The sequence below is a fragment of the Parambassis ranga genome, chromosome 10 (assembly GCF_900634625.1).
Source record: "Parambassis ranga chromosome 10, fParRan2.1, whole genome shotgun sequence".
NCBI lineage: Eukaryota > Metazoa > Chordata > Actinopteri > Ambassidae > Parambassis > Parambassis ranga.
Genome location: NC_041031.1, coordinates 15,227,345 through 15,251,365, shown reverse-complemented (window position 1 = coordinate 15,251,365; position 24,021 = coordinate 15,227,345). Strand labels below are relative to the sequence as shown.

General features: G+C 40.3%; 2 protein-coding genes across 3 annotated transcripts; one reads left to right on the top strand and one right to left on the bottom strand.

Moving 5' to 3' along the window:
- The first annotated feature begins 1,296 nt into the window (after window positions 1-1,296).
- cd40lg (CD40 ligand) lies at window positions 1,297-4,014 on the top strand. The gene is made up of 4 exons (XM_028415594.1): window positions 1,297-1,576; window positions 1,958-1,982; window positions 2,067-2,159; window positions 2,250-4,014. Exons 1-4 carry the CDS (start codon window positions 1,376-1,378, stop codon window positions 2,621-2,623), a joined length of 693 nt encoding a protein of 230 aa, XP_028271395.1. The 5' UTR covers window positions 1,297-1,375; the 3' UTR covers window positions 2,624-4,014.
- Window positions 4,015-5,354: 1,340 nt separating this feature from the next.
- Window positions 5,355-23,686, bottom strand: arhgef6 (Rac/Cdc42 guanine nucleotide exchange factor (GEF) 6). 2 transcript variants are annotated; one of them, XM_028415592.1, is made up of 22 exons: window positions 23,359-23,686; window positions 22,223-22,306; window positions 20,442-20,526; window positions 18,017-18,129; window positions 17,701-17,908; window positions 17,298-17,350; window positions 16,802-16,896; window positions 16,493-16,588; window positions 15,634-15,756; window positions 13,457-13,595; window positions 13,293-13,352; window positions 12,222-12,368; window positions 11,472-11,558; window positions 10,612-10,693; window positions 10,342-10,457; window positions 10,039-10,203; window positions 9,072-9,092; window positions 7,442-7,538; window positions 7,243-7,329; window positions 7,030-7,129; window positions 6,697-6,751; window positions 5,355-6,178 (listed from the first exon to the last, which is right to left on the bottom strand). In XM_028415592.1, the coding sequence occupies exons 1-22, from the start codon at window positions 23,521-23,523 to the stop codon at window positions 6,056-6,058; spliced, it is 2,301 nt and encodes a 766-aa protein (XP_028271393.1). In that variant the 5' UTR covers window positions 23,524-23,686; the 3' UTR covers window positions 5,355-6,055. The 2 variants fall into 2 exon arrangements, with proteins under 2 accessions (XP_028271393.1, XP_028271394.1); XM_028415593.1 differs by lacking the exon at window positions 9,072-9,092.
- Between the last annotated feature and the right edge of the window lie 335 nt (window positions 23,687-24,021).

Here is a 24,021-nt window from a genome sequence, read left to right as displayed (position 1 = left end):
TCTTTGTTGTCTCTGTTAACCTTCAATCTGTCAATACCAGCAAAAAGTTACATAAACAATACGAATGTATTCCCACATCTTTAAAACCACTAACTATTAATCATCCCAACACAAACCATACAGCGTAGTTGCATTATACTTATATGCACTCCATCACTGTGCCACATTAAAAGCGTTTCACATTCACCTCACACCAAGTGAGTCGTGTGGGTGCAACAGAAAAAAACATTGGTGGGTCTCATTCCAGAAGAAGCTGACACCACAACCAAGCACTTCTCTACTGCGGTCGGGTCAAAGATCGATGTCCTTGATGTGTACCGGTAACTGAATTGAGCTCAGCATCTATTGTGCTGTCTTGTATTGTGAATATATAATATATAAACTGTGCGGTATTATCAGGCCGTATAGTGGGCCTTATATTAAGGTTTTCTTTACAGCATTTATATTCAACAGGCAGGATCTGATGGGAGTCAGAACTGGGCTGTGGCAGGATGCTAGTTAGCCCCTCCACCATTTAAAAATAAACAAAGAAAACAGTGAAAAATGAATCATGTGGGGAATTTTTGTTTGTCTATAAATACAACATAGTAAAGAAAACGTAGCGCGTTCAGTGTTCAGGTAGGACGGTGAGGAAGAACAGCAAACCTATATGCAAAGCAAGACAATTCCATTTAAAACACTGGAGCCACAGGGACACTAGAAACACGGGATGAACTGACGAGGACAGAGGGGGTAACAAGACACGGTGAGACACAATCAGGGCAGGGCAGGTCATTACAAACAGAAGAAGAAAGAAAGAACACACACACACACAAGGAAACAGATTTTCCAAAATAAAACAGGAATAACTAGAGAAACAGGGAAACCAAGACAACAAAACACTGTGTCAGCCTGTGAAAAACTGGCCCCTGTTCAAAGCACATGGTCGACACTGCTGGATAAAGGAACATGTGCAGCTCATACAATGTGATTTTACACTGTACTGTTGTCATATTTGCTGATGCTGTGATTGTGAATGTGAGAGCAAGGTGTGCTTATTATCAGTTATGACCGACACTTCATTTCAGTCAATACTGAGCAGCGGAAGGTCACATCAAACTGTGTGGCACTGGCATGACAGAAGGGACGGAGGAAATGAGATATTTCATACAACAAACAAACTCTCTCTCTCTCTCTCTCTCTCTCTCTCTTTCTCTCTCTCTCTCTCATGCACACACACACACACACACAGGTTCACACATAAAAAACATCTCTCTGCATGTGTGAAGAGCTCAGACCTTCCAGGAAGTAGTTAGAGACAAACTCAGTTGCATAAGAGAGCAGTGGTTCAAAAGCACTTGAGATGTCTCTCTAGGTTTCAACGCTCCTCGCCACCATGATCAACACTTACCAGACCAGCCTGGCTCCACCACCGGTGCCTCCGCGCCTCAACAGGTCCCAGCCAGTTCTCATCCCGGCTACACTTCCATCAGCGGGCCACTCCAGGCCTCTCATACGGTTTTTGGTTGGTGTAGTGGTGCTGCACTTACTGCTGTCTGTTGGAGGATTCATCTATCTGTACCACAATGACAAAATGGTAAACATTTTCTGCTTTACATGAGGATTTTGAGTAAAGGATAGAATTGGGCAACAATAGTTTAGTGTAGAAAAGTGACTGTGTAAAGAAAAAAACTTAACCGTCAAATATTTTAACAAAAAAACAGAAAAAAAAAACTTTTTCTTTGGCAGATTTATTTAAATGTTTTTAAATGTGTTAATGTAACTTTAAAACATGAGACACACAGAACTATTTATATCATCACACATTGTGCTAAGGCTGCTTAGACACAGGAAATGCTTGTGAACAAACAGTTGAGGTGAGCTATTCTGAGCAAGATGTGAAGTCTTAAAAACTATATTTGTGTTGCATATGTTGTGTTGGCCCCTTCCTAAGTTTGTACGTTTTTCATTTATGCAGGTGAAACGAACAGCTGAAGGAAAAGGTAAAATAATTTCACTGACTGACATAAATCAGAGAAAACCGTTTCAGCGGAGTCTAAGATGTGTTATCCTTTCTTTTTTTTCAGCGGCTTTTCTCTCATCAGACAAGCAGCAAACCTACTATAAAGCTTCAGCACACATGGTAGTTAACCAGCAATCACCTAAACCAAGAAATACAAGTAAGAAACCAATAAGGACACATTTCTTCTTTTTTAGAATGCTGTAACTCAGATGGTTTTTGCTTTAATGTCTCCCTCCTGTGCCTCCAGATGGTTATCTCCAGTGGAACATGGACCACTCTGTGCGTGGGAACATCAACTACTACAACAGCAGCTGGCTGACTATCCTACAGCCCGGTGATTACTACGTCTACTCCAGAGTGACCTTTTCCAAAGGCGACCCCCACCGCCCACTGGTCAGCAGGGTGAAGCTGAGGAAGAATGAGATGGGAGAAGAGAAAGTGGTGATGCAGGCCTACTGCAGCTTGGACCGCAGCTCTCTGTCCATCCCTCACATGTGCACAGCCTCACAGGGACAGCTGATCACACTGGAGAAAGGAAACCAGCTCGCTGTCTGGGTACAAGACCTGTCCCTCGTGGATTATGAAGAAGACGCAACAACCTTTGGGATGTACAAAGTGTAGGACTCTGACATGAGCCAAACGCATGGACCTAAGCTAGAGAATGGGAACATGGATGATCTTGGACTAACATCTGCTGAGAACACAGACTAGACAAAGAAACCACGTTCCCACACTATAATTTATTGAATCAGATCTCTTTTTTTTGGTTATTTTTTGTTCTATATTTATTAATGCAAATGTGGAGGTATGGCTGTGTAATGAAACTTTGATATTTAATCTAAAAATTCCCGTATTTTCTTCAGTTTTTCCTTACATCTGCCAGTAATATACAGACTATAACACCATACATAAATGATATTTTCAGATAACACCACTGCATTGCATGTGAGCTACACTCCACCCAATATAAAGCATTTCTTTACAAAAAGAGAAAAAACCTGAACCAGTATTAAAGCGGTAAAGCATAATATTAAGCAAAAAAAAGCCAAATATGCTGTACCACTAGATTCTGGTGCTAGATTTCTAGAACACACAAAAACCACATAGACAACATGCATAAAGGGACCACTCAAGATGTAGGTTATGGTCCGAATATGGAAAATCAAACTCTTATAATAGGATAGATTTGTGTATGCTTACTTAAGCAAGAAGTAAGTGTGCTTTGATTTCTACTGTGTATAAAAAAAAGGGCTGAAAATAAGAGATTCAACAGCTTGGTGTGAAATGCAGTAGCTGTCCAGTTACAGAAATGCACCTGTACAGTACAGACATTGGTCTAGTTTCTGTTCACACATACGTATGAGTGAATTAAAACCTCTGTGAGTCACATAAAAATTCTTCCACCCCCAACTTTTAAAAAATGCAGTTAAAAGTTACAACCTCAGACATTACAGAAGCCAGCAGTGTGTTTCACATGCTGCCGTTGTGTTGCATGCACAACAGCATGGAAAGTGTGAATGTGAATGTGAAGGTGTGTGTTTAGATGCAGAGGCGGCACAGACTTTACAGGATGTCATATCTGCTTCTACTCACTCCTTCCATCCTGTAAAGGGTTTTCTTGCTACCAGATCTGAACAACCTACAAATTCCTGAGCCGCAGTGTGGTGCTGAATGCAGAGTGGAAAAGCCATGTTTTTGTGGTTTTTCCAGCATGAACAACGAAGCACATGGAGTTTTCCATTTTGTACAAACTTGTGTCAAAAAACTCGGCTTATTATATTAAATTTTTAATAAAAGAACCGTCATACCAAACATAAACAGTACAGAGTATCTAGAAAAAAAAGCATTACAATACTTGCAACAACAATAATTGCATAGAACAATCTTTCAAAAAAAAAAACAAGGGAAAAAAAAAGAATACACGCAGTGGTCTGGAGAGTAATTTCAGATAACTGAAACCACACTTCAACCCCATCCCACCAGTAAGTGCTCACTGCGGCTATATTGGGATTTTATAACTACAGTATGTGGTGCTCAACAACGGAAATTATGTTAATCTCAGCAGCGAACATAAGACAGTCCCACATCTGTACAGGAAGAAGTTGCCATGTTGAGGAGACTCTGGTTGCTAACAGTCGGTCCCAAAAGGAATAATAACTGGAGATCAGCTCGTGCACCAAAGCAAACAGTGCGGAAATGCTCTTGAACTGTTCCGCAAAATGTATCTGTGATGCATTTCACCCTACACAGTGTTGTGAGTCATCCCTGCAAAGAGGCGCAAATACAGCACTTCTCAACAAGGACTGTACAGTATTACATGAATTTACAATCTGGATTTTTTGTGATTATATAATCTGGACATTTAGATAAGAATTAACTACTTTATAAAATAAATGCAAATGAACCATAATGAGTAGCTGAACAGTGTAGCGGCTGTACTGTGGGGCTTTTCTTTTTCATTTTTTGGTTAATATAAATTGGGTTAACTCATTTATTATTATTGCAATATCTCCAAACACAGAGGTCATCCAGTAAAGCAGTCACTTATTGCATTTCAACAGCCGCTTCTCTGCAGTGCAGCAAGACTAGATAACCGCATTGACAAGGCACGCACATACACAAACGCTCGTGAGGAAACGTACCTTTGTGGGTCTTTGCATCTTACATAGCACACAAAGCCCTGTCTGTTTTTCAGACCCCATTACATATATACTACCCCTTTAAAGTTCTAAATGAAATTTTACAACAGACCACATGTGTCATTTTCAATATAAATTATGCATTTAGTCCCAGTCTGGTCTTAAACTTGAGTTTATTGACCCCTTCGGGAGGCACTTATGAGCTCTACTCTACAAATACACCCCCCCTCCCCCCTCTGTTTATTTCTCTAGTTTGTCTCCATCAGCTCTGCGGGAAGACATGAGGGCTGCAAAGAAAAACCTCAAGGCAGATTTAAGTTGTTTTTCCTCCTTTGTGAATATTTTTTCTGCCTTTATGCATCGGTGTAATTTGACAAAATTCCAGACACATGAAAAGGCAGCAAATTAATATCTATAAGGCCAACACCACAATTAAATGCTTGAGTGAACAATAAATAAACAAACATTTAAAAAAAAAAAATAAAGCAAGGCTAAGTGTTTAATACGTTAAAATGATTCTTGAATATATTTTAGTAAAAAGATTAAGGGTCATTATTTTGCGTACTCTTGTATAATAAACAATACATTGTTAAGTCTTTCCTATTTTATTATGCCGCTGCATCCCTGATAGCTTTGGACTATATATCTGTATAATCTTGATTATCACATTTCTGATGCAGAATTCACACAGTAGAAACTGTACATTCATGCAGTTTTTTTTTTTAAATAAACAGCTCAGAATTGCATTTGGAAACTGAATGATGAGCTAACCTGTTTCTGTTAAACACCTAAAAAAAGTCCAGAAATGTGTGATGTGAATGTCTAGACAGAAAATAACTAATCACACATATTCATGAGAGCACATCTAAATTCCTCCCACTGGGAAATAAAATGACAAAAGTCATGAACATTTCTCCCCTTGGTAACAGAAGAAGTGCACACAAGGGAACAACCTATTCAACTCAATGGCTTTGTACTCCTTTTTCCATTTTCAACTAAAGCAAAAGAAACAGTGAAAAACTTGTTTTGTCCAAAAATGTTCCATTCCCTTGCTGGGGAGTGTTTGCAGTGCCAGTCGCCACGGTGCGTGTGAAATGTCTTTGTTAGGCTGCTTCAGGATGAAGCATGTTAAAAGTCTCTTTCTGATGAGGCTGGTTCAGGAAGACAGATCAGATTCTATCAAATCAAAGCTCCGAAACTCTACTGTCCAAGGATCATCATCAAGAGTCCAACTCTGGCTATGTGTGACTGAAATGTGAAGACACAACATAGAGACACAAACACACAAACACACCTGACCGTTCCCCTGTCCCTCCACAAGCACGTTTACTTTCATAAATGTATCTGCGCACACACACACACACACACACGTACGCACACTAGCCACACCCTGATGAGGATCGAATGGATGTGTTCAGTGCCCGCTGTCGTCCCAAGCACAGTCATTCTTCTGCTTGGCCAGCTTTCGGACCAATCTCTCCAGCTCTTTACGAGACTTCTGCTCCTCCTCCAGAAACTGCTTCATCCACTTATTCTCCTGGAAAACATTCAGACAGAAGTTAAAGCACATAAACAATGTAGAACCATTAACACAAATATACTGATTCTGGCAACTGTGTTTACTTAATAGTAAAGACAGCAACAAAAATAACCTCTGGTCACTGTATGTGTGTGGTTGACAACCTGCGTTAAACTCAGCAGGCACAGTATGTGCTGTGTCAAGTTTTAAGTATTTTAGGTGCGTGTTTGCTTAAAGTTGCTTTTGCAGCAGTCAAGGAAATTGATTGAGGAACATGGTGCGCAATAACATCTCGGTAGGAAACCTCCCTGAGAGGGGCCCCCCTTCTAGCTGCCGTCTGTATGTGCACACGTGTTCAGCAGCTCAGTTAGCATTAGCATGTAGCTGTCCTCTGGTACAACCCCAGCTCCTCATGCTGCCAATCATCAACACATGCTGCACACATTTTTAAACACACCACATTCATTTATGTAACACAATATAAAAGGTGCTTTTAATCTGTTGACCACATTTATTTAAATCGATTCTACTCTCACCTTTTTCAGTTCATGTACCTCGTCCTTTAAAGCATACACAGCATCAACCAGGCTCCTGAAAGATAAGGATATGAAATCAAACACAACGTTCATTTTTAAAACAGCTGCTTCTTGTTGAGGCAGTAGAATCACTGTCATTTGGATATAAGGGTTACATTGGCTTCTAACCAACCAGGTAATCCTGTGTGAGGATTTGTATGTCTCAACAGCTCAAACTGGATCAATATCAAATTTCTGAATCTAATTACGAGGAAAATCAAAGTACAAATAATGACGAAGCCTTAATACAACAACCAAATGAAGGCCTGTTTTTCACAGTAATAATATACTAACTTTTCCTCAATAACCGTCTGTCCGTTGCTCTTCATTTCCTCCACAATTATCTTCTCTTCCTCTGGCAGGAGCACCTGAGGGACACACTCTTTCCGCACCGCTGCACACACATACACACAGATAAGCCTCATTGATAGCAGTCTCAGCTGCTGAAGATGTGCAATCTAAAAAGACATTAAATAAACTATTTATCCTGGGTTCTTGTGCACACACCTGTGGTGGTCTGGTGCAAGCTGGCTCCTGTGCAATATGCCTCAATCACCCTCAGTATCTGAGCGTCCTCCTCCAAAGCCACTGTGCCTGTCAGATCACAGATTATAACAATGAATACACATTTCCTTATTCATATTATTGATCCATTATCACAACAACTAAACAGCACGTTCTCATTGAAGTAAAGTCAAACTCCTACTTTTCCTCGTCTGAACCTCGTCATCAGACGGCTTGCGGTCTTTCTTCTTGTTGCCTGGCAGGAACTTCTTCATAGGCCGCGGGCTCTTGCTGGAGTCCTTCAAGAGTGAGACAATAAATTTATTATTATTCTCACACTATACGCAGACCAACAAACACACACCAACACAAATGCACACGCAGCTGCTAGACAAAACCTGAAAGCCATGGCTCCAATCCAAACAGAATGCAAGCTTACAAGGACGTGCGTCCCGTCTGAACAAAATACCATCAACAAACAAGGCAGAAAGCACGTGGTGACGACTGAGACCAAACCAGCCAAGGAATCTCTGTGTTAATGTGGCCTTTACAGAAACACAATCTACTACAATCAAAGTACAAGAGGAAATTATTATATTGAACAGGTGGTTATAAAGCCACATAAAAGAATATTATTAGATTATTTACCACTGAAACCACAGAGATGTGGTTTTTTTGAATGAGTGATGTTTCTGCTGAACACTGTTTTAGTGACAGTCTCCTCTCCTGAATGCATGAAAAGCTGTTGGTGTGAGGAACAATTAACTAAGAATACCTGAGCTGTGTTTAGTCAATGGTGGTGCGAACTTAATAAAACCCAATTTTTCTGTTGTTTCCCCGAGCCCTTAGAAAGAACTGAGAAACTTAGTCAAGCTGGAAACACACTCATTCATGGGGCCAAAACAGCCCCAGAGACCAGCAGGAATAAGTGACTGTATCCCGTCTTTCATGCACACACAGCACAAATGTTCTTTCCTCACTGGTTTGAGAACGTGTGGCCCACAGTGGGAGAAGAAGCAGAGAAACGTGGTGTGCCACGACTGACTTTGTTTCACACATCCACCTGCTTGAAGCGCACTCGCAGTGGAAATGCAGAGTGAACAGGTTCCAAAATAGAACATAAAGAAGCATCACTAAATAAATGGTTTAACAGCAACTGGAGCTGTATTACACAGATTCTTGCATTCTTGCGGCAAAAGAGAACTAGATGGCACCAACAGATAGCTCAATGAGATAGATAGATAAAATAAAATACAATTCTTTGGGTGCACCACAACATGGAGGGACCAGTGTGACTGCCATCAGCCTATCCAAAGCTGCTTGGTGTTTTTGCTGTAATGGCTTTTCCTAAATCAGGTCTTGGCTGTAATTACTAGTCAAGATACAATCTTCCAGTTAGGAAGCTTTGATAAAACCGCATATGAGCACACATGGAAAACACAAACATATTCATGGGTGACTGACAGCCGACTTGACTGCGCTCTGTGTTTAAAATACATGTCCAAAAATAGCATCGCTTCTAGACTTTTTTTCTACTATTGCTGCAACAGAAAGTATTTTCAAAAGCCTAACTGATACCATACATGGTGACTGGCACCTTCACTCGCTACAGTGAATTTTAAAAAGTAGCAGACTCGCAGGGCCACAGAAAACAGGAAACCGAAAGATGACAGCAAGAGAGGAGTGAAGCAAACAGAGCGATGGCATGTCACCTCAATGCTGGGGAACATACACACACACACACACACACACACAGGCAACCCCATCCCGCCTCCCTAACCCACATCCTTACCCACACACACAGAAAGAAACAGAGTGAGATCTAACCTTACCTTCATGATATAAGACATCCTCTAAAGAAGACAGAATGGAGAAAGAGAGAAAAGGGGAAAATGTGTATAAAAAATACGATAAGAGAAGAATGACAGAGAGTTACTGGTGAACATTTTTAAGCCCCTCTGCACCTATTTTTTTTGTTTATGCAGAATAGGGTGAATATTTTGTATACAAAATAAGGTCTATTGAGAAATGGGAAAATCTAGCAAGGAGACATTTTGCATTCAGAGGGCTACCCATGCAATGTCTGTGAAGAAGAACCAGATAGCTGCATGCCGGCTGCTCACTTCCACTCTCACAGGATAAGAAGCGAGTTACTGGTACAGAGTTCTGGTGTATTTTGTGTTAAAGAATTACAGAAAATACACCTGAGCGGTTGATGTACAGAACATTCAATTCATCACTACACAGTAAAAGTGTCAAAGAACTGAAAGTGCTGACGGATAACTTTGAAAGCTTTACACCTCCCACGCTATCTAGTATATGTGCATCATGTCTCAACAAAGATGGGTCACTCACAACCACAGGTAGAGTCATTGCTCTCCAGTGACGGGCACACATGATGGCCATCCCCCCCTTTACTGGAAAACATTTCCCTCCGACGGCATTATACAAAGACACACCTGTGGCAGGTTTTTCTGCGAAATGAAACCTGTAAAACGTTCCTTGCCGTCTTACCTTGCCGTAACACATTCCTAACAGCGAGGTGACAGTGGCTGTGTTTTGAGGCAGAATATTTAAAGCTAAATAACCTATGTAGTGATTGAAAATGACAACATTCAAAATGATGTTAACTCCAGCCCCATGTGATATCTTGGATGTATTCCTGTAACACAGAATATTGCAGGTCTAAATGAATTAAGAGACACAAGTGGGTCTTGTAGAAAAAGGGGACTTCTCTTAGTCTCTGACTAACTAAGAGATACATGTGGGTTTGTTTGTGCAGCTTTTACAGCCACCTACCTCTTTGTAGCCCAGTGCAGCGGAGGGTTTGAGGGGAGGCGCGGGACGGAGACAGCTGAGAGACCAGGGTTTGCTGATCTTTGGTTGTTCCAAGGGGCCACGGTTACCCAGGTGGGGTAGATGAGTTGGGGTACCCACAATGCTTTGTGACCTGCCATCTACATTCTATGTAGGACAGTCGATAGAAAGAAGTAAGTGGATGAGAATTTAATGTGTGAGTGGGAGATGTGACAATTTGGTTTTTCACACTTCATTAAAGTGCAAGGTTCACTTATGGTGTTGTTGTGTACATGCTCTTCTAACCTTTGAAATGGTGCCTGCAGGGCTGCCACCTTTGGTAAAAGGCTGAAGGTGCTCGAGCCACTCCTGTAACTCCTGGGCACTGCTGCAGAACACTGTAATACGATCGATCATGCTTCCTGCAGAAAGGAAAAGAAAAGAGTCTCATCTGTCCTCGGTCATACACGATATATTTATTACAGTGTAGCCATGCATACACTAAAGCAACAGATCCAGATGACTGCCAAAGCAGAGTCTTCCAATTAAACACTCAAACAGATAAGTCATACAAACCTGTGATGTCAAAGGCAAAGTGGGCATTGTCTGCATCTTCTGCATGCCTCGTTACTATGGTACCTGTCAGCGGCAGCCTTCCCTGAATAGAGAGAGATTATATTATCACCTCTTACTATAAGAAGGAGAACACTTCCACTGTAGGATCTGCTGGGACATTGTAGTGGTTTTGATCCCATTTGAACTGTGGCATTCATATGTGTCTATGTCTGAAAATGTAAAGGATCATTTTGAAAAGGACACAAAACTGCTGAAGTATAAGTATGTATATATAGAGCTAGAAAGACTAGAAACCCCCGAGTCATGAAAACCCACAATCCTGCATGCAACTCCCTTTGCACAGCTGCAGCTCTCAGCATGATCACGTGTTTTTTTTTTTTTTCACAAATTCTGTACAAAAAAATTTCTTGCTCTGGAATCCAAGGTAAAAAATGACAAGGTGGGCAACATCATCTTTTACAATGACATCTAATGTTTATGGTATAAATTAAAACTAAATTTTAAAAAGTTTTTTGCCACACTGTATATTTATGCCAAAATAACTTAGATGCTGTTTTCGACTTGATGCAAAGATATTCCACTTCCACACAGCAATTTTGATGTGAGAGAAATGACCAAATCAATCTGTTAATGTAAAAATGCTTCGTTCACAGGTCATGTGAAGATCAGACTAAGCCCCAGAATATAGTCAAAAGAAGATGGCACCAAATACTTCATCTGTCTTAACAGCATATGCTTCCATTAGCATTGAAAGTATAAAGTTTCTTTGTGCTTAAACACGATATGAGACACAAATCGAAACAGGAACGTGATCGTCTATCTTCAAACATGTCTGGATGGATGATGTGTGTGTGGTTCACCTGATAAATAAAACCACTCATTCGGGGACTGGCAGAGAGCATGACTAACAGATTGGGGAATAGCATAAGGTAGCGCTCCTCCTTTTCCTGCAAAAGACAAAGAGAACACTTAATTACTTAACGGTCACTTAAAGGTTTGTAAGCTGCAAACTGGTGTGTTATTCTGCTTGTTAAGCACTGAGTGTACTTATGAAACTTTGACGTTGGCATGGCATGTAAGTTTTGATTAAGAACCACACACAAGTTTGGTGGGGCAGCTACTTGTTAAATGAATGGAAAGTAAGATGAGTTGATAAGCTGCAAAACAAAAAACAGTGGTTGGAAAGTGGTTGGCAGTAATTAAAAATTGGGTGAATCCAGAGTGCCTATATTCTTCCAACCACGGATACAAAGGCGACCCCTACACAAAAAAACCACACGAGAGAGAAGATGGCTTCTCAGTGTGCGTATGGCCTACATAGGTTTCGGGTTCTGGCACTTGAAGAGGATATTAAAATTAGCAACAAAGGAGATATGTGCAGGAAGAGGGAAACCCTGAGGTGATAAACACGTGTGTTATGACACACTGCTGGAACTGAGCAAAAACAAGAGAAGCACATGTAGTGCATAATTTTTGCACATGCATTTGTATTTTTCAAGTTTTCCTCCTTAAACATCTGACTGATTCTTTACAAGTGATTAAACTTTCCTCTCAGGCATTAGGTGCCCAGAAAGAATACTGATGTTCTGGTTCTTCAAGCGATCTCTCACCTCACTGCAGCCGTTCTTCACATGAACCTGGGACATGTAGGCCACCTGACCCAGGCTCTTCATGCTGTCTCCATCCCAGCCACGCACGGGTTCGGACAGGATCTGAAGCTCCAAATTCTTGCGCTTTCGCAGATCCTGACACTGTGTCTAAACACATAAATATGGACATTAATGTAATTTCACAATGATAATAGATGTGAAGCCTGCTCTTTTTATTTGTTTTTTGACTTTCAGAAACTGTGTATTTTTGCATTTACCGTGTATGTGTCTTTTAACTTAGTTGCAGATAATATATGAAATAACCTGTGGTACACTCTCAGGTGCTGCTTAGGGGCTCCCCCATTTTCATACAGGAAAAATGACAGTGCAAAGAATTTTGATTTTCCACTACTGCACGTTGCTCAAAAATGAGGCTCTATGTGTGAAGCTCTGCAGAAATGCATCTACCCTTTCTTGAGGGCCTCCCCACCCAACCACAAGCTCAAAACAGAGAGAAGAAATTAAACATGCAAATGACAATAGGCAGAGCTGTCCCGTTTCCTGTGCAGCCCCGCTCAAGAGACGTGTGAGTCACTTCATCTGTTCTTACAAGGAACTCTTGAGCAGGGAAAATGTGTCTCAAAACGGTGTGTTCGATCAGGTATAATGTGGTTGTTCATTTCTATTTCAACTGTTTTAAGATGGCATTTAGGTTCTCGCCCACTGTAGGAACAATGCGGTCACTCAACATGAAGCAGAGAAGATGCATTTCAGTCAGGGCTGTGCATGATTACTGATAAATAAACTGTCAAAAATTGAATGATTTCTCTGTTAATTAATTTTAAAAAAACACTGAGTTGAACAGTGCAATTGATTCAGTATAAAGTCTCATTATTTTGCATATATACAACAAAAAAACACAGAAAATCTAGCAGCTTTACAATCCAGTAAATGAGAATTGACGTGTCAGGATTACAGGTTGCTTAACTGGTGTTTGTTCCCTTCTGTTAAATCACAGAGGCTAATCCAAAGAAACAAACCGGATGCTGTTTTAGAATACTTAAAAAAACCTCTCTGGACATCCTGACTTACCACTAGGCTCCTAAATGCTGCTGTTGCCTTTATAATATCAGTGTAGTCTGGATGGCCTTCCTGTGGAAGAAACAAATATTAGATGTAACATAGCAGCCTGAGATCAGAGAGTGAAAGACGTTCAGTACACATTTATAGGTATGTGTGTTCTCCTGTTCCTGTACCTCCACATGTCTCTCCAGCTCCTGCAGCAGGGTTGGGTATTTGTCGAGTCTCATGAAGGGCTTACTCAGGCTGGTGGTTAGAGTCAGGATTCCAGGGACGCTTGCACCTTGGCTCTCCATGAACTTGTCTAGTTCCTCACTGTTAAACAGAAATCACATGATTGATCCATAATTAGCAGTATTACTTTGATTACTATTACACTTCAAAAGCGATTTCTTAACAACATGAGAACTTGAAAAAACCATAAAATCATTAATGATCATGATATTACTCCACCAAACACTGAGGTTTCAGTTTCAATATCTAGATTAAATAATACATCTAAAGTAGGTGGAGGGACTTAATAAAAGCCCACTTCCAAGGACAAGAGGCACATCATTTTTTTGATTCTGCACACACGCACACACACGATTTTTGCTAATTTATTTAATGATGTAAATAGTAAAGGAAGTAAATTACAAAAAATTGGTTTTAAAACACCATCATGGTTGCATTAAAAAGAAGTGGAAAACAACATGTTTATAGCAATTCAGTAGCAGTTAGCATGTAGGCAACAAGGTTCTAGTTGATGGCACTTTTATATGTTTACTTACAAATACAAAATAGTATTGCACAAATAGCTCTCTGCGAGTTAACAGAGAAGAATATCTTGCCTGACTCACACAATTATGATTCAAATTTAAAATGATTCTTAATGCAGTGCAAGCCATGAATCGAACCAGAAAAAACATTAGTTTCTCTCACTGTGACTGAGACTGTGCTGAGCTTTCACTTAAATCGTTTTATCTATTGTATTAGTGTATGACTTTCTCAGAATGTTAGAGCCAGCTAAAATAAAACACGTGGACTAAAATGCTAAATCGGACTATTTTTACCCGACACATACAAAAACAGGCATGCTGGAAATATTCAAATACCATGTAGCCATAAACCAATAAAAGGTTAGTCTGAAACATGTCTGTCTTAGTGACCCACAAAAACTAGTGTACTAATATAGCACTAAACCTGCTACTGAAGGACTCTTCATATATTGATTATTTGTGTTTTAGTTTAGGACAGTAGAAGCATGACTGAGTTGCAGATAGCAACTTGCCTGCGATAGCATCTAATAAAACTGCATTCTAGATTCACTTCTGTGGTCGTGTAAGGGACATGATATTTTTAGACTAAAAATGTAAAATGTATGGTGTATGTGGAAAACACACCCCAATATTTGTTGTGTACCACGCAATGTTTCCATTTATTTGCCAATGACACACCAACCACACTGTATACATATAAACACAACAGATCACACCAGCAAAAGTTCACCATTCAGCCTAAAGGTCTGCCTTAGGTCATCACTTTTTACAGTTTTATTAAAACATTCTGAAAGTAACACCTTTCATGAGTTTCCATGTTCTACTACTTCAATCATTTAGTATCCTGTAGCAACACTAACTGGTAACAAATGGTAAATGTGATTGTGAAAGACTGCAACTGAAATGCAAATGTGCTTACTGTGAAAAAGTGCCTTGCTGCATTTCAGAATAACCACAACTCTATATATCCTGTCAACAAATGGCTTCCTGTGTGTAATTCAACTTAATCTTCAGCTCACCCTGCGCTGACAGGACACGCAACATTTCTTAACAAATGCAATCCCAAAAACAGCACCATGGCACTTCTGCTATTGTTGTACTTGTAACAAGCAGGCCTTATTTAATGATAATGATCAGTTTCAATGAAATTAAATTGAGGTGCTAAATCTGGATACAGTGACTCGCTATCACTGCTCAGTCTATGTTTTGAAACCTTGTCATTTACAGAAGGGAAGCATGACACCTGCTGGCTCAAAGACACCATACAGGCTATCGACAGACGTAGCTCAATAGTCCACAAAGTTTCACCATTATCAGCTTCTCAGATAATTTATGAAGAAGTTGTTAAATTTGCAAGTTTTGACCTGTTGAGACATTACAGCATGCATAATCTCAGTTCAACTGAAATAATGATGTAATGATTGATTCCCCCTTCTCAGACTGATTGATTTTTGGGCATAGAGCTGTAAAACTACAAAAACAAAACATTCAAAAACATTTTTTAGAAAACAAGTTCAAAAACATTTAAGATGATAGAAACCAAGCGGCAACATGTCTAAACTGCTTAATCATTTTTTTGTGTGTAGGAAGCTGACCTGTGGTCGGTGAGGATGCAGACAGCTGAGGGGTGGCTGGAACAATAGGCCAGGTACAGAGTCTTGATCTGACACATGTGGTTTAAATAGCAGCCTGCCACTCGCTGCTGCCCCTCTGGGATCCTGCAGTCACAGAAACCGAGAAAAAGTTAGGAGTAAAGACCAAAAAATGGTGGATAGAGAGACACATTTTAGACACAGCTGCAGGAATCTATATATGAAATGTTGATGCAAGAAATACTATATAATAAACTCTAAACTATAAAACTGTAGACACTATAGAGCCACAGCAGCAACCAAAAGCATTCATAAAATACTCCGTACCAAATGAAACAGCTACAATACAGTGATACAAATTTATTTATAAGACTGAAGCAGGGCAGTTGGCCTTATTCCATATCAACAAATCAATTCAATTCAATTTAAATAGCGTCCCCTTTAACAGGAAGAAACCTTGAGCAGGACCCAGCTCATAAGGGGTGACCCTGCTGCTGCAGCAATAAGTCATAATCAGGAGGACAGAGAGGATGACAGACAGAGACAGAGAGGAACAAACATGCAGCAAACATCATACTGTCAGCAAACTGTCTTTGAAACAAGTCCAGGTGCCCCCTGCCTCAAGCATTTAAATGAAAAATAACCCAGATGACTGAGAATCTTCATCGACATTGTTTGCTGCTAATGTGTTATAATATGATGTGTTTTTTTTTTGGAAAGAGAAAGGCAAAAGAAGGGAGGAAGGAAGTGATTGCGAAAAATTACTGTAACATGGTAACATCTCTGCATAACGGTGGTGTCTGTGCAGTGCAGCTCAGCCCAAAGTTGAGTAACAATTATATAAAAAGTTTGCATGACTTACTTGGTACAATCATCCAAAGCCAAACACAGTCCCTGCTGAAAGGTAAGGATCTCTTCCAGGTTTCCACACAGGGTGGCGCTGTCTGCAGTGCTCAGTCTGAATAGCACACATAAGTGAAGTGACAACATGCAGTATAAGTAAATGTAAGAATACATGACCTGCTCATGTATGTAAGATCTCTATGTTTTGTTGTATGTGTAACTAAAACCATGACAGTCAAGAATTTTGGATTCAAATGATTTCCCTCATAATCCACCACGTTGTCTGCTTTAAGTGTGCATTGATGAATCGGTCACATCTCTCTCTTACTTGTCGCTGGCTTGCAGGGGTCGTAGGTAACAGCTCAGCACTGTTTGAAGCTCTTTGACAAACTCTCTCTCATGTTCCAAGATGTCCTGTACCACCTGTGAGAACAGCACAGATGGCAGAATACTTGTATGTTATCCAAGTGCAGCAATTTTAGTTTAGTTCTCTTACAGAGTGAGAAAACAAAAGGACACAATGCTGGTAGAGCGTTTTAAATATGGGGAAGTTCTTCTTATAGTTTGTTGAAGTTAAAAACAAGAAATAAAAACGCAAATCGAGAAATATAATCGAAAATGACAATATGACACAGATCTCAGAAGAGATTGTATGAAATGCAGTAACAACACAGATCAGCCTATTTACAGGCTCAAAAGCAGAAAGACCAAATTATTTCTTTCTATTACATAAAGATGTGACAATGACAAAAATAATTTTTTACATTTATGACTTTATAACGTTGGCATAAAGCAGATTTTTGTCCTGCATTACTTTGACTCACCACACTAAAGTAGTTCTTGGTCAGCTGAGTTCCTTTAGGAGACACTGGCTTCTCTGTAGAGGAGATACAGAACAAGGATTAGAGAACTAATTTATAATTATCAACAAGATTTAAAACCATTTATACTACATATTCAGACACTAATGATCATAGACATGATATTGGAAATTTAAAATATCCTGCTTCCATTGCGTTTCTCTCTAACGTTTGCATTTCCTGTGTTTTGGGGCATAAATTATATTATATAACACATTTAAACAAAGCTACCTAAAAAAATCCCCTAGCCAGTGAGATTATAAAGTGAGGCACTAAATGCAAATTATTATGCAAATTTGACACAAATTGATAACAGCATTATCAGGAAACACAAATTTTATGGTGACGATAACAGAGCCAAACTCACCGCAGGGTTTCACCTCGCGGACATAGTTACTGGGAAACCAGCCCGTCTTGCTGTTGAGCGAGCCCTCCCACCATCCTCCCTCCTCCTGCCGCGTCACAAGGATCACGTCGCCTTTACTGAACGACAGCTCGTCCTCGTTGTTCTGCTTGAAGTTGAAGCGTGCCTTCACCATCAGCTGTCCACTACTGCTGCCGTTCTCAGACATTTCCTGTTAAAAGAAAAGTCAACAGTTCATTATCTTCTTATATTTATATTATTTTTTTCCACTGATGTCAAAAAAGCAGAAAAATGGAAACAACAGGTGAAGAGACTGTACCACTGATTTGGATTGTCTTCGCAGAGAACCTTTGGATTTGGAGGACGTGTGTGATGATGCTGCCTGACTAGGAGAGGAGGCACTGGACTGTGGACATCTCTCAGCAGCACAATCTGTACACACACACACACACAGGAAAAAAATGGAGCTTAACATTTGGGTTATGTTTGAAATATGAATCTCTGCTCTCTCAACGCATAACCTCACCTTGAAAATCCACACACTATCATCAACATCACAGTTCGCTCTGGTGCACATACTTCAGGGGCTGACAATTTGATGATAATTCATAAGAGTATGGTCCATTGCTTTGCACAGCCTCAGGACAGCGAACACATAAAAGCTACAAAATTCCAAACAGAATAATCTGATTTAACCCAAACTGACACACAGTGCTCCAAAAAAAGACCAGACAGCTGTGAAGACAGAAAACAACTGGGAGCCTTTACATAACAACGTATATCTCAGTCCCTTATCTGTGGTGAATTTAAGTGAGTGTTGTGTGGAGAAAATCAAAGCCAGATTTATGATCCGACACCCAACCGCTCCACAGTGTCATCACTCAGCCACTGCAGCAGAGGAGCTGTGATTCAGGGTCAGAGTAGCTGCCAGCTGTCCCGCAGTACAAGTGCAGATCTGGAAGCAGCATGAAGGAGGTATCAATTTTGTTGCCAGTCTTTGCTTGATAAGTGGCACATGGCAGCACCGCAAACCTCTTACATCCTAACTAGCAGAAACCCTCACTGAAAGACTGCCTATCAAATTCCAACTGAATGCTAGCCAGGTCCGATGCTTTCTGCCAAATACATACATGTTGATTTACATGCACAGTTTGTGGAATATATGTGTTTAGATGGGGGGAAAAAACCTTTTAATTTCTATATACAGAGATCTCAAGATGCATTACACACCGATACAATGAAAACAACAGTGAAGGCAGTGACAGGTGGGGCTCATGGATCCTGCACACACACAGGCCTCCTGTTGGCTAAGCTTTATGTTTGCATTCATTATTCAAAGCATTTAAAGCAGAAACACTGACAGAACTCATGAAGGCCAAAGTTAGGCTTGGAAGATAGGATCACAAGCAATAGCACAAAGGCCTCTTATGTTTGATCATAACAACTAACTTGTGACTAATCCACTTCACATCAAGTTCACTTATGAAGATGAGAGAACAGCTGCTGGGCATAGCAGCCTATAAAAGATCTGCATATAAATTAGAGGTTGGCACTGATAAGAGGCTTCTAATCCACATATCACAGTGTGGCACACATCCTCCCTTCATTTATGTACTTATTTAAGCCATTCTTAAAGTGTTACATTTGACCAAAAGAAGGTGCAAAAGGATCTGATTTAGGTGAAAACACACAAGTCAACTGCAATAGTGGAAGCATACTAAATGCCTCAAATCTGTTTCTGGCAGTTTCTAAATCGTGAGGATGCTTGCTTTTCTCTGTCTGTATTTGTGTGTGTATTTTTCTGAAAGGCAATAAGCTCCTCTTGCTCTGTGACCTCACAGTGTTCTGAAATTTATCAGTTAACCAGAAAGATAAATATCAATTATAAAAAATAATCATCAGTTTTAGTGCTAAATTCATGCTCTGTTTTCACTTCTATTTAGGCTAAATCTTAGGCTCACAGCACTGTTTACATGCAGGAAAGCCACAACATGTTCCCAAAAGCCTGAAACATTGTGCATCTATTACGAAGCATTCAGAAATGCTGAATAAATCTAAGGTGGCTGTCATGTTTGAGCTGGATACTATAGAGAATCTGGTATTCCCTCTCCAGTGGCCCCAACAAGGACACAAGTGCAGTACTTACTCCCATAGAAGTGCTGCACTAAAAAACGATGCCTTTACTAAAATGCACTTGAAAGAGAGAATCACTCCCATTTAGCCACAAATTTCCCTTCATAATAAGGCTTCATTTGAATGTACAGAATAGTGGGTGGTTTAGCCAAGGATGCACATGAGTAAATATGGCACACAGCATGACACAAACACACACTGCCACACCAGCTGCCCATCTAAAACACACCCAATCAGGATTTCAAACAGCTCCACACACAAAACCAGTGAAATGAGACACAAAACAAGCCAGGATTCTTCATAACTGCAAATACAGACACTGCTAATACTAGTTACAGTATTCATCTTCTAAACATCCTTACTGAAGGAACACTAGGTGGATATATTTCTCATTTTGTTCATCACACCCAAGGACCTATCACACAACAGTGAGGGAAAATGCTGCACTGCAAAGAAAGAATATGATACATTTTCTTGTCAGTTTAATAGAAATAGCAGCATTATATATTGGATATTTTTTAATAGTGCAGCAGCTCCATAGCTCTGGCCTTGGCACTTCTTTCTGACTCACAGAGGATAAAATATTATCAAACAGACAGCAAAACTCTCACCTTGTGTGGCAAAGTTGACTGCCAGCAAAGTTGTCAGGACCTTCCCAAAATTCTCACCAGTGTATAGCCACTCTGGTTCAAACCCCTAGAAAAGTGACAGGAGATGATGTCAGACCAAAAAAAATAGGCCTATCTGTTCAAACACACTGGAATCCATTAGAAGTAAAAGAAGAATACTAAATTGGAGATTTGGCTCTGATTAAATATATCTGTGTTCTAATGCCGGCAAAGTGCAGACAGATAAAGGGGGAGAGGAAGAGAGAGAGAAATAATGGAAACACACAATGAATAGGGATTTGAATAAGCCTGTAACAAGGCGAGAGATAAAAACTGACATGTTGAGTGTGACCCATATTTTTTGTGAATTCGCAGCTTGCAGTATAAAACAGACAGCGCCAGACTCATTAGTGATTCACTGTTCACTTGCACGCGCACACATAGATGCTCACACCGCTTGCTTGCTCAGTCTCAGACGGCTATCTTCTTTCTTCCAGTGGATAAGGTTTCACATTTTAAATAAAACATCTTAAATATAGAGTTTTAGTAGTACAACCTGGGTCAGGAGGAGTTGTGTACAACCTCATTCAGAGTTCAGTGTGACTATGGCATAGCAAGCTTTGATCACATTCCACTTATTCACCAAGTATAAATAAATCTTCTTAATGAATGTCGCTTTGGTCATATCACCCAGTTTTTAAATAAGGAAATCCAGATGCTCCAACATAACAAATGAGTAGGAAAATGTTCTTTTTTCATAATACTGATTAGTGATATAGTTGGGGTCAGTAGTTTCAGTGAGTCATGTTGTGAATGCACATTTCTCTACATTTAAAATAGGAGCAGATCATAACACAGGAAAAAAAATGTGAGGCCCTGAAAAGTAATTGGTGCTTCCTCTTTCTGCATTTCAGAGCAGAAGTGAAAGCAGTATGACTGCTTTCTTTGTGTAGTCACAGGACAAGCCGGGCACCATTTCGTATAGCAAAAAAAGAAAGGAAGAAAAAAAAGTTCTCTAACCACGTTCACATCATTGACCAAATGATGGGCAGGGTTTGCTGTACTGCCACAAGCATCTCGCAGCCACTAACATATGACAGTGGCTCTGTCCATGAGCTACTGGCTGGCTGCAGAAAGGTCTAATTATGGGCTAACGCAGAGTTGGTGGATAAAAGCAAAGGGGACCTCCCAGACATAACAAGCCAGCTGGGCAGAACTACTGAACCACTTGACTTTGCAGTGAGCCAGGCTTGCTGACTCAATCAGCTGTTCAAAGAAACCAAGTGATGTGATTCAAGACCAGTAAGGATTATTTTTAAAGCTGAACCAGGCATTAATGTCCAGTGTGGTAGTCACACACGGAGGCTAAAAACTCCCAACATCTGGAAACGGTTTACTCCTTTCTAATATTAGGATGTCTTACAGCAATATGACCCTGCAGGGTTTGCCACTCAGTAAAGAGTATAAGTAAGGAAGTAAACACTACTGAAAACAAAGTTGTTGCCATTTAAATACATTAAATCCCAGTCTGACCCTCTTCACTGATCAGAGGGGGAGTGAGTGACTGCATGCCTGTTTATGTTGCTTGCTCCACATGGAGTGTAGAGAAAGCATGTGCCAGCAAGGTAAGCAGATCACAACACAAGCAAGAGAGTCTTCAAATCTTCTCTGTAAACTGCAGCAGGCTAAGTAGGGAGATAATTAGGAGACAGACTGAGGAGAGGTCAGCCCATGTCAAAAGATCGCACATTAAAAATGACACAAATACACTGTGGGGAACTTACCTCTACTTTTAAGGACGAGCATCCTCTTAAAAACTCCCTGATGTTGGAAATGCAGTCAGCTTCAGTTCTCGGGTCCTGGCAACACTGAGCACACGAAATAAATATATAAACACATGCCTCGGCTTAGTATGCCAAACAGACATCTGACAGAAAAGACTTATTAAACGCTCCAGCCGGACGCTGCTGTCGTTTCAATGGCACAAAAATACGAATAAAGTAGCATAGTTGTAGCAATCCGAGTGTGGTGACGTATAGTTAACAAAATAACTGTGGATGATTCTTGCTGCGTCTCCTTCATGCATACATAGCCATTAACACTCCACAACCGTCAGAGTAGCCATTTTTAAGCAAAACATCCGCTTACTTTCGATACTTTCAAAATAAAATCACACCTTAACAAATTGACAATTAAAGTTTGGTTCCTTGGCACCGCTACACTAAAGTCCGAAATATTATTTTAAGTGTGGTGCACGATTGCCACATATGACATTACATAAACCGAGGCAGAAAAGTTTGTAACGCAGGGGATAATGCACCACTTCCGGTTTTGCTCCGGCTGCGTGTTGACGTCGCTTGACGCAGCCTTACGTTTTTTTTTTTTAAAGGGGGCGGTCGCACCGGGAAGAGCAGCCGCTCAGGAGGAAGTGACGAACTGTCTTTGCAACTGTTATTTATCATTATCAACTTTGTCATCTCAACAACTAACCTTAAGTTATTTTGCTGATCACATTTAGAAGAAAAGACCCCAAACAATGCAGTCAGTAAAATGTTATGTTTATCACGTTATATGTCCGATGTTTGGTGCACTCTCTTGCTGCCGAATCTGTCCTGTTTTGGTGGGTGTTTCACACCGACTCTTTCATATCAAGAATGCGGAACATTTTCTTCGCTTCACAGGAAATCACATCTTGAAATCTCAAGTCTGAAAAGTCACCAGCATGTTGCTGTAATTCGATGCGTTGCACAGAATGCAGACAAGCAGCAGTGAAACAAAAACTTTACGGCGATCTGAAAAAAAAATGCAAGGCCTGCAGCAGGCAGAAGTTCTTCTCGGTATCACTTTCATCAAACCCCTCCCTTCTTTTCACACAGTCGTCGATCATTTGCCGTTTCGTTGACTTAAATCAATAACTCACCTTAGGAGTGAAGCCAGGTATGAGCCGCTCCGCGAGCTTGCACAGGACGACCCCATCCTTCAGTGATGTTTTCAAAAAGTCCTCCGGGTCGGCTATGTTCTTTTTAGGCGAGCTGAGCACTCCTAATGATATTAACCACGTTACCGTCTGCTCCTCTGGATTCATAGCTCCACGAAATGATCATTGCCTAAGCCCGCATTGCTTTAAAAAAAAACCTGGCGGCCTGTTCCGTATCAATATGCAACTCACATCCGCACTTCTGCTAGAAGTTAAAAAAAGAGGCGGTGGGGGGGAAGGACAGCGCTGTTTCTACACGCAACACTGATGATCACCCCTACTGGCAAAGAGGCACCTCAACAATACAGACAAGGATCTATTTTTTCTACTCTGCAGAAGCAGCACATGCTGGCAAAGCACATTCTGTCTGATATTATACAACATGTTGAAATGCAGCAACGTTTAGATATCAGATAAATGACATGATCATATGCATATTTTCTGCAAGAAAAAAAGGATTCTTTTTAGAAAGAAGAGCTTAACTTAAAAAAATTAAAAATAGTAGAAGCTATGCAGGTTTTTGACAGATTGTACACCATTTCTGTGTCAATCCAGAAGTGTTTGAAGATCATGACATATTTGTTACAAATAAATAATCACTGCAAT